The sequence below is a fragment of the Montipora capricornis genome, chromosome 13, assembly GCF_036669925.1.
Source record: "Montipora capricornis isolate CH-2021 chromosome 13, ASM3666992v2, whole genome shotgun sequence".
Lineage (NCBI taxonomy): Eukaryota > Metazoa > Cnidaria > Anthozoa > Scleractinia > Acroporidae > Montipora > Montipora capricornis.
Genome location: NC_090895.1, coordinates 47,680,888 through 47,691,984, shown reverse-complemented (window position 1 = coordinate 47,691,984; position 11,097 = coordinate 47,680,888). Strand labels below are relative to the sequence as shown.

The window sequence follows — 11,097 nt, the reverse complement described above, 5'->3', positions numbered from 1 at the left end:
CTTTAGGCTTAAGGTTGAATCCAGTAAAATTCTTTGGAGGTTAATCGAGCATATCTGTGAATGTCTGAATTGCTTGTTTTTTTCATCCCCCGTGCTGCACACTTAAAAGAACACTGCACGGAAGAGTATACCTCCTTGTGATTGGGTCATCCTATATGGGAAATTTTTTATGCACGATTTATTGCAATATAAAATCTTTGAGTCGACGTTAACCCCTCTTTTTCTTCAAACTGTGAATTTTGAAACTTAAATATGGCCGCCTCTCAAGAATCAAATATAAACTTATGGAAACTATCCCGACTTTTAGCCGATCACGAGTCGTGCATAGAGTGGTGCAAAGAGCACAATCTACTCTCGTCGTCAATGAAATGCCCTAAACCTGAGTGCGGAAACGCACTCAAATGGCAAAGACGAACTGCATCGGGGGATGGATTTGTTTGGCGATGCTCTAGAAAAAACTGCAATGGACAAGCTTCAATCCGCCAGAAGTCATGGTTTTCTGGTAGTAAGCTTTCCCTTGAAAAAATATTAGCCCTAACTTACGCTTGGGCGCATAAATTCACCACAACACAAGCAGTGCACGAAACCGCGTTAGATGAAGAAACCACCTCGACAGAAACGGTGATAGATTGGTATAACTATTGCCGGGAGGTTTGTGCAGATAGAATAATGAAACAACATGCGAGGCCAATAGGCGGTCCTGGTACAACTGTTGAGATTGATGAGTCCAGGTTTGGCTATCACAAAGGTCGCTACATCGAAGGACAGTGGGTCTTTGTTGGCATTTGCCGGGAAACCAAGGCCTGCTTCCTTGTCCCGGTAGAGCGCAGGGATAAAGAGACACTCTTGCCAATTATCCGCGCTCAAATATTGCCTGGAACACGCGTGATGAGCGACATGTGGAAAGCTTACGATTGCCTACAAGACGAGGGCTATCATCATCTCAGAGTTACCCATCGCCTAAACTTCGTTGACCCAGACACGCTTGCCCACACGCAGCGCATTGAAAATACATGGTGGGGAGTAAAACGAAGTATGCCTCGTACAGGAACATCCGTGGATCTGTTTGAAAGCTACCTACAGGAGTGGTTGTGGCGTCAGCAAAACAAAAGTGATCCATTCGGAAACATCATTGAGCATATCGCTGATTTGTACAATGTGCGATAAAGAGCCCTCTCTATGCACTGCTCGTGATTCGGCGAAAAGAGCCGTACATTATACAGGAAAGAAAACAAACCCTCACTTTGCAGTGCTTTGGTGAATTGACAAAGAAACGAAGGACAATTTTAAGAGCAAAAAGAAGGTAGGCATTCAATTTCTGCAAACTTTTATTTGGTCCGTTTGTTTTGTACATGAGAATCTGAACCGTATTTGTACAAAGATTTCTTAAAATTCCACTTCTTTCGCTTATTTTAAAATTGACAAATGGCTAAAATTGCTAGAAAAGTGCAAAAATTAAGTTGAAAATGTTCGATTTTCCGTATTTCAGTCAAAAATTTTACCGATTTTATTTAAGTCCATATAGACTTAGGAAAAAAACCTCTAAGAAGACCAAACAAAGCGCTACACTCCCAAAGGGCGTCTATTGTTATCGCTATTGTTTTCTTGAAACAAAGGACCGTATGCATAATGAAGTAGGGACCTGTGCGGAAATCTTGCCAAAATCGTACAACGCGAGAGGAGTAGAGAAGCGAGTCCTTCTAAACACCTTTGACTATTCACCATTACAGTCGAGCAAAAGATGAAGCGAAAGAATAATCTCATTTTCGACATTTGGTTGCACTGTGGGATATCAGCCGTGAGCGGAATTTAATAAAGTACTGCAATAATTTCTCATTTCCAAAGGCCCTATATTTTTGCACAACACGAAACATTGTAAATGTAACAAACAACGAGAATATCCGCAAGAATTCACACTCGAGAGAGCAACTTTCGCCATTCAAAAAGTTGAACAATGATGATCCTTTTACTGGCAAAGGCCAAGGGAAACTTAAACTCAGCCATGTTCAGTTAACGTCAACTCGGCTGAGAAAAGACAAAACGTTGGCTGTCGTCAAAATAATTTTTTTTTATGGTTGTCCCGCCATCTCGAACATCTTTGGGGGAATTTAGTATTTCTTTAATTGGTCTTTCATGCTTTTCGTCATCCACTGCTAAGATTTCCCCTTTATGTGTTTGTGTGCTAGTGAACGTTGAGGTATCCATCAAATTGAATAATTAAAAATAAGGAAATTAAGGAAATGACTCGAAAAGCCAACAATATAACACTAGGATGCTTTGGATTGTACATACTCTCATTACTGTTGAATTTAGTTGTACACTACTGTTGCGTGAATGCCTTTTTTTGTATACGTCCGAGAAAAGTAAATACCATCATGTTTTCCTACCATTTCTATTTGCAGACAGCCAATTAAATTATTTGTTGCTCTACCTAATAAGATGGCTGCGGATGGTGGGTTGTAAAAATCGACTATGTTTAACACGGCAAAAAGGGTAGCGGTGTTAATTGCAAAGAATTATAAATTGCTAATTTGCAAGGCCGATCTGTTAGCTCGCGAAGGCCGACTAATACGAATCCCTTGAAACGTAAAGGGAAGCTACATCCTTCAGTGACCTAAGAAATATGTCTTTTTGTTGACACTACTCTTTCAAGTTGAATCGAAATTGCCACTGATGTTGGTTTGCGAACACTTTGTCCTCTGCAGAGCCCCCTCTTTCATAATTAGGCTAGCGGTGGAGAAAGAACGCCAAGCGATACGATCGCTAAGGTCTAAGGCGAGTTTACAACCTTCACTGATGCGTTTATGGATACATTTATTAAATAAATATACTGTATGAGAGACTTACGATCGCAGTAAAAAGTTGCCAGCTGCTGATAGATTTCCTACGCTTTGATGCAGCGCTATCTGAAAGCCATTTCCTGCCTGGTGATTGATGACTGTCACACTTTCTTAGGAGTTAAAAAGTTGTTAGAGATTCCCTCTTTTAGAGATTCCCCCTTTAAGAGATTCCCTCATTTAGAGATTCTCCTTTTAGTAAGTCCCCCTGTTAGAGATTCCCCCTTTTAGTAATTCCCCCTATTAGAGATTCCCCATTTTAGTAATTTCCCCTTTTAGAGATTCCCCGTTCCCCATTCCCCGTTCCCCGATCGCATTCGTCGATTTCTCATTCGCCGATTGCTCATTCCCTCTTTTAGAATTTGTTCGGCTGTGCGTGATAATGTGAGGGCGGGTAATTCAGCGAAGTGAACATGTATGGTTTTGAGTTTGAAGCTTTGCGTGTGCCAAAGAAAGCCATAATAAACCAAAAATGTTCATATATTTGGATTTTTCATTTTATTACTTTTTCGATGATATATAGTTTGCTGGAGTTTTACCGAAAATAGCGCCATTACGAAAGATTTCCCGGAAGGCAGCTTTTTACCCATTCCCCTTCCCCGAAAAATATGACAAAAAAAACCTTTTCAGAAATACTATTTTCGGCTTTTCACGTAACTTGACCCTCATTTATTTTCATTATTTTTAAACATGATCACTATTAATGTAGAGCAAGATTGTTTCTCGACTGACGCGGCAAAGTTATACGACCACTGTATTTCATGATTCTTCCTCTCGGCTTTTTGTCTTAGCCACAACTACCAAAATGTATTTATACAGTTTTATATCAATTGTTTCTTTGTTATGCACATCGGTATTTGACCATGTTGTAGCTAATCCTCTAATTAGAAATCTCGGATGATGCTCATTAAGTGATAATTTATACATCCTAAAATCAGGCTGAAATCTCCCGTAGCGTCTTCTATAAAACCAAACTGATGTCGTCGATATATCATGTAATAAAAGTTTATAATTTTAAAACTTCTGTCTCCCAGATTTAATTTTTCTGTCTTTGGTAGTTGCTTGATTATTCTCTGGTAATTAGTCCTTCTCCATATATGAAAGACTAACAAAGTGCTCGTCTTTTTCCTAGGGTCGTGTGCACACAGCTTGACTGATCTTCAAGGAAACTTCTCGAGTCCGAACTATCCATCCAGCTACCCACATAACCTGAACTGCACCTGGTCTATTACTGCAACACCAGGCAACTACATTTACTTGCAGTTTTCTAACTTTTTTCTGGAATATGGTGGAAGCCACTGTCCGTATGACTACGTGGAAGTATCTGACTCAAACTATCCATCGAGTTCCACACAAATAAAACGCTGTGGTGATGAAAGTCCGTGGTGTGTTTGGAGCACGAGCAAGGTCCTGCATGTTCGATTCGTTACTGATCACATTGTGTCAAAGTCAGGCTTCACGGCACGTTATGCAACTTACGGGAATCCTGGCAACGGAAACTGCCTGTCTCTTAATGCAACACAAAGTAAGGAAATACTCGCAAGGCGTACCCAGGAATGACCCTAATTAGATGCAAACAGATTTTGATAAGCGTTACCAAGTGTCCTCTTACCCTTCTCCTCAACTTTGAATCAGAGATTAGGAAGTGTGTTTGAGCTGCCTTCCTTTCGTTGAAATATCCAGATCCGTTAATTATTTGACATTTTTACTGAGGATGGAAGTCTTGCATCAAATGCAAATTTAATGTAGATGCATTACAGAAACAATTTGATGTTTGTTTGTTGTGGGGCCCGGGCTGAGTTGGGTTTTAAGTTTATTGTCACATTGCATGCTGTATTGATCCAACTATTATCCGCTGCAGAGGTTAAACTTTGAGAATCGATACTATTGACTAGGGCAGACTCTTTTTTACCGAACTAAAATGGCGCGAGACAAAATAATTGTTATGTCGATTAGAAATTGCGTACGAACCAAGGATGAATTGCAACGTCTGTTTCCTGGTCTCCTTCCCAGCCGTTTTTGGCGATGTCACGCAACGCTCCCACGAAAGATACGGGTGCTCACATTGGAACCACATTCCTTTCTCGGAATAAGCCGATCACAGTTACAGTTTCACTTTCTGGAACTGTATCGTGCGACATGACATCGATCACCATAAATACGCAGGTCCGTTGTTTGTATTTTTAAAGCGACCGCGTTAACTGAGAGAATGAAAGGATGGAAATATAATGCCATTATTCAATATTTTGATTATCTTCAAAATCAAGTTTTCCTGTACGCGCAATTTCACGTATTCTCAATTGCCACTATCTATCAGTTCTATGTATGCAGAGCTGAAACCAAAGCAAAGAAAAGTGTACTCAAAATCTGACCGCAGCTGTTAAAAAGCCCTAGGTAATAGTAAGGCTTTCTGTTACGGTAGATGAGTCAAGTCAAGTCAAGTCAAGTTTTATTTATACTCACACAGAAATAATAATTAATACAAATCAGTGCTTAAAATATAAAATCAAGAGATTACGAAGAAAAAGACATACAATTGTAGGTTCATTGCAAGTTCAGACGTTGGGACACATACATAGTTCATGGAATTAACCTAGAAGGTGACCCAAAACAAGAAATATTAGTAGAAGGACCGGAATAGAGATGCAAAATAATTGTCCTAGATCAAAATTATTACTTCATTAATTAAATAGCCGTTAAAGATAATATAATCGTAACACATTAGGAATTAATAATAGTATTATAACCATCAATCACAGATTTTTTGATATATTGACGAAAACGGCTTGATTTTCTTAACAACAATGGATAAAGAATTCCAAAGTTTTGGACCAGTGTAACTGAGAGAAGAGAAAACGAATGCCGTATTGAGTGGTATGAACAGATGTAACAAACGGATTATCAATCTGTGATTGATGTGTATTATATGAATGAATAGAAGATACTGGGTTAAAAAAATAACAAAACTAGAAGGGCTTAGTTTATGGTACCAATGATAAACAAAAGAGAGAATTTCAAGATGAATTATATCAGAGAATTTGAGGAGTCTGAGAGACTTCAATAGTGGCTCAGAATGCGATCTAGGGTCGGAAAAAGTCATTATTCTGACGATTCGTTTTTGCAAAGTAATTACTGGTTTTAGGTAGGTTGGGTATGTGAGACCCCAAACTTGAATACCCATAAGTAGGAAAAGGGTATATTAGGGAAAAGAAAAGCATAATACGTATATCAACATTAACATAGTACCTTAATTTGGAAAATATGCCTACAGTTTTCGATAGTTTTAAGCAAAGTTCATTAACATGGTTCTTCCAAGTCAAGTTTGAGTCAAAAGTGACACATAAGTATTTGACTGTGGAGATTTCTTAGACATTTACACGATCAATTATTACATTTAATGACTTATATGGTTTTAGTTTCTTAGAATGAAAAAGAGCAAAATTAGTTTTCGAAATACTGAGAGCTAGTCTATTAGATTTCATCCAGTCAGCCACTGCATAAAGCTCTTGATTTAGTATTAGTTCAAGATTATTAAGGTTTTTACGTGAACAATATATATTAGTGTCATCAGCAAATAGTTGGAAACTAAGCAGTTTTGAGGTGCTTGGTAAATCATTAATATATAGCAAAAACTACAGGGGTCCAAGAGTGGATCCCTGAGGTACACCACAAGTGATTAAAAGAGAATCAGATTTATGCCATTTATACATACGAATTGTTTTCTATTGGACAGACGTGATTGAAACCAATCATAAGCTTTACCTCTCACTCCATAATGATTCATTTTAGATAAAAGAATGGAATGGTTAACTGTATCGAATGAGGTTTTGCCTACGTCAAAATATAGATTCGATCTGCGGCCGGTAACCCGGCAAATGCACGAACTGTTTCTAGTACCATATACTGTTGCAAATGTATGGGTGATATTGCCGCCGAAAATAAATACTCTTTCTTGGGCGGTCGAGATTTTTTCGGCGTTTCAATCTAAGTACCTACATGGGGCTGCCAAAAATCGCAATGAATGATTTTCGCCACACTTAATTGGCTTACCTTTTTGGTTGGTTTAATACACCGTGAAAACAAGGGAAAAGGAATGTTGCTCGAATGTGAGCAAAATACGACAATGCAACCAAGAAAGGACGAACTTCAAACAAGATCCCCTCCAACACTTAAATAACGTCTAGATGCTTTAAACAAAGTTCTGAAAACACAAGCTAGTGAAATTTCCCCCCTAATTTTACGAGAACTCATTGCGATTACGTGTTTATAACATAAGGGCAAAGTGTTCTTGTTACTGTCGAGGCACAACGAAAACCAATTGGCCAAACGGATTAAAAAAGCACTCTGTTCGCTCGAATTTTAGAGCAAAACAAAGAAACAATGCTTATCGGTATTTGCGCATGTTGTAGCTAATCCTCTGATTACAAATCTCGGATGATGCTCATTAAGTGATATTTTATACTGAGTCATGTAGCAGCTCTCGTACTGTATAATGTGTTTGGCTCACATCCCTAGCCAATACAAAAGACTAAACAATTGAAACAATGACCTAGACTTAAAAACAATAGAAGCTGCATACAATGCGAAACAATAGGAGCTTACGAGAGCTGTTACACTACTGTTTATACTTCCTAAACTCAGGTTGAATTAGTTAGTCCTGTCAAAACCTGCCGTAGCGTATTCTACAAAACCAATACTGAAGTCGTCGATGTGTCATGTTATAAAAGTTTCCCATTTTTAAACTTTTTTATCCTAAAATTTGTTTTTTTTTTGTTTTTGATAGTTGCTTGATTATTCCCGGGCAACTGAGAAGAATGAAATTATGGGTAGCAAACAAATATGCTTTAGCTAGTCCTTCTCCATATGTGAAAGATTAACAAAGTGCTTTTGTTTTACTAGGGTCGTGTGCACACAGCTTGACTGATCTTCAAGGAACCTTCTCAAGTCCGAATTATCCAGCCAGCTACCCACATAACCTGAACTGGACCTGGTCTATTACTGTAACACCAGGCAGTTACATTTACTTGCAGTTTTCTTACTTTCGTCTAGAATATGGTGGAAGTCACTGTTTACATGACTATGTGAAAGTATATGACACAAACTATCCATCGAGTTCCATACAAATAAAACGCTGTGGTTATCAAAGTCCTTGGTGTGTTCGGAGCACGAGCAATGTCCTACATGTTCGATTCGTTACTGGTTCCTCTGTTTCGGCTCCAGGGTTCATAGCACGTTATGCAACTTACGGGAATCCTGGCAACGGAAACTGCCTGTCTCTACAAGGTAAGTAAATACTCACTGAGCATGTCCAGGAATGACCCTAATTAGATGCAAATAGATTTTGATAAGGGTTACCAAGTGTTTTCTTACCCTTCTCCTCAACTTTTAAATTATTTATATCTAGAAACTAGCAGTAACCAGAGATTAGGAAGTGTGTTTGAGCTACCTTCCCATTTATTTGACATTTTTACTGAGCATGCACCAAACGCAAATGTAATCTAGATGCATCACAGAAACAATTTGATGTTTGTTTGTCAATTAGCAATTGCGTCCGAACCAAGGCCGAATTGCAACCTCTGTTTTATGACAAAAAAAGACAACAAAAAGACAAAAAACAACAAAAAAAGGAAATTACACAGCTTGCCGAAGTTTTGATAAATAGCATCAATCATACTTGTTGCTAGTCTCCTTATCAACCATTTTTGGCGATGTCACGCAACGCAACGCAACGCTCACACGAAAGAAACGGGTGCTCACGCTAAACTGGTGAGTTCCAAAGTAAATTTCACTCGAAAAACCGATATCGCACTCATCGCTTCGTGATTTATGCGATATTGGTTTCTAGGGTGAAATTTACCGTGGAATTCATTAGTTAGGCAATGATTTTCTTCTATAGAATAAAGGAAAGAAAATGATTTAATTAAGCAGCAACGGGAAACACCAAAACGCGGACAATTCGAAACCCTAAACGCAGTAAGAATAAATAATCAGGGAGCTCCGCTTTTAGGCTTGGCTAAATCTATATATTAACTTGATGGAACCTCTTAAAAATGAGTGAAAGAAGTGGTGCTCCAAACCAACGTACTTGTAATAAAGTTCGTATTCCCGTATATAAGAAACGGTAAATCCTTGATCAAACATTGAATTATCACGTCCACCATTTTTTTTTTAAATCTCGGTGCCCGTTGTATCATTTTATCTTCACCGTTGCACTCCTGTTTTCCTGTATAAAGCGTAGCATTTCCTGAATCACAATCGGTGCATTCTATGCATTTTGCTTGTTATCCCACAATGGCGATATGCTCAAGAATGTATCCAAAGGGTTCATATTTGTAGTGTTGACGAAACAACCACTCTTGTAAGTAGCTTTCAAACAGATCCTTGGGTGTTCCTGTTGGATGTCTACTATTCTTCATGTAACTCCCTACGATTTAGTTTCAAGCCCAGCGTGTGGACGCGCGCGTCTGGGTTGACGACGTTTAAGGCTGGTTTTCACTAGCGACGAAGTCGGAGTCGTAGTCGTAATCAGAAGCGCAGAGCGATACGATCTAGCGAAAATCAAACTGTCGGAGTCTGAAGCAGAACACCGATTCCGCTTATGACTCCGTCGCTTATGATCCAGTGAAAACTGCATTGTCGGAGTCGGAAGCAGAAGCGGAAGTATAAACTAAGCATTGTGGTTGGTTGGTTCTTACGCTTCAGATTCCGATTCCGGCAATCTTGTTTTCACTGGATCATAAGCGACGGAGTCATAAGCGGAGTCAGAAGAAAATGGGAACGTTCGGATTCTTCTGACTACGATTCCGTCGAGCTTATGACTCCGCTTACGACTCCGACTACCACGTCATAAGCCATCTTACGTCTCCGACTACGCAAACCAGCCTTTAGCAAAGGATTATATTTGACAAGATGATAGCCCTGGTCTTGCAAGCAATGTTGACTTTCCCACACATTGCTCATCATGCGCATCCTTGACAATATTTAAGCATGGATTGTGACCTACCAAAAGAAGAAAACAGGCCTTGGTTTCTAGGCAAATGCCACCAAACACTCACTGTCCTTCAATGAAGCGGCATCTGTGATATTTCTTCTTGCCAAAATTGCACATGTCTCTCTCAAAAGTTGTACTAAGACCGCCTATTGGCCCCTGCAACTGTTTTATGATTGTATCTGCTCAAACCTCCTGGCATTAGCTATATCAAGTTATCACCGTTTTATCAAGGTGGTCTCATCTTCAAGCACTGCTTGAATTGAACTACAGCCATGCATCCTAGTGTAAATGAGGTCTAATTTTGTTTTTGCTAAAGGAAAGCTTGCTATCATAAATTTATGAGTTTTGGTGGATTGATGCTTGTCCTTTGCATTTTTTTTCTGTAGCATCTTCAAACAATTTTATTTCCTGTTGCATTTCATTTTTGTCAACTGAGTTTCCAAACCCACTAGTAACAGTAGACGAGAGTAGAGTGCGTTCTTTGCACCATCCCATGTATCCCTTGTGATTGGCTATAAAAGCTATGACCTTTTTCACGACTTGATGTGGTCAAGGGCTGAAAGAAAATTTAAATAGTAATATAGTAGAATTTAATGAAGTGCTAAGAGACTGCCACATCTTGTTCTTCACAGCGTAAAAACGTGTAAGAATCCTGGAGATGGTCCTATGAACAAACTGCGGTCATAAACACATTTCATGCATTTTAACTTGACGTTTCATATGATACAACATACATCTTCAGAAGTGACGGTTGAACAACTTTTAGAAAGTGTTTATGTAAAACTTTGTGACAGACTAGTAACTAGATTAAGAACAATGCTCTTAACAAGTAAATGTCATATAAGCATTGAAAACTGGCTTGTTTAATTGGTTAATAAAGCCAGAGTTTCTCACTGCCTACGTTTTTGTTTAACGCTGGTTTAAGCTTGCGTATCAGTAAGGTTTCTTTTATTTTAGAGTGCAAATCAGATCTTCCATTTTCGAAGGCTTCAAAATGGTCCACTTGCTGTTGTAACCGGTTTTAATTTGATTGTGTGATCCGCAACAGCGGAAGTGTAAACGTTACCTGTAAGGGCTCTGTAATGATCCGTCTTCCGGCCATGTAAACGACGTTTCGTTTCACCAATGTAAAAGTTATTGCAATCCAACAACAGGCTTTGTACACAATCTTGGATTTTTGAGATTTACAGAAACGGTCTTTGTAGGCGAAATAGACTTGATTCGGCGGGGGTTTTGAAATGTCAACTTAACGTTAACGAAGTCATAGAA

At 38.9% G+C, this 11,097-nt stretch overlaps 2 protein-coding genes and 1 long non-coding RNA gene across 3 annotated transcripts in view; all 3 read left to right on the top strand.

Annotated features, from left to right (window-relative positions):
* The first annotated feature begins 252 nt into the window (after window positions 1-252).
* Window positions 253-1,167, top strand: LOC138030905 (uncharacterized). The gene has a single exon (XM_068878761.1). The coding sequence runs from the start codon at window positions 253-255 to the stop codon at window positions 1,165-1,167; it is 915 nt and encodes a 304-aa protein (XP_068734862.1).
* A 1,272-nt stretch (window positions 1,168-2,439) lies between these two features.
* LOC138030904 (membrane frizzled-related protein-like) lies at window positions 2,440-4,397 on the top strand. Its single transcript, XM_068878760.1, has 2 exons — window positions 2,440-2,452; window positions 3,970-4,397. Exons 1-2 carry the CDS (start codon window positions 2,440-2,442, stop codon window positions 4,395-4,397), a joined length of 441 nt encoding a protein of 146 aa, XP_068734861.1.
* A 3,339-nt stretch (window positions 4,398-7,736) lies between these two features.
* LOC138030053 (uncharacterized) overlaps window positions 7,737-11,097 on the top strand; it is a 5,404-nt gene continuing 2,043 nt past the window's right edge. Inside the window, exon 1 of the long non-coding RNA XR_011128024.1 lies at window positions 7,737-8,120. This is a non-coding gene — a long non-coding RNA (uncharacterized lncRNA). The remainder of the gene's footprint in view (window positions 8,121-11,097) is intronic.

Excerpts from the sequence above, each read along its gene's own strand:
- LOC138030905 (XM_068878761.1), top strand. The coding sequence starts at position 253 with ATGGCCGCCTCTCAAGAATCAAATATAAACTTATGGAAACTATCCCGA.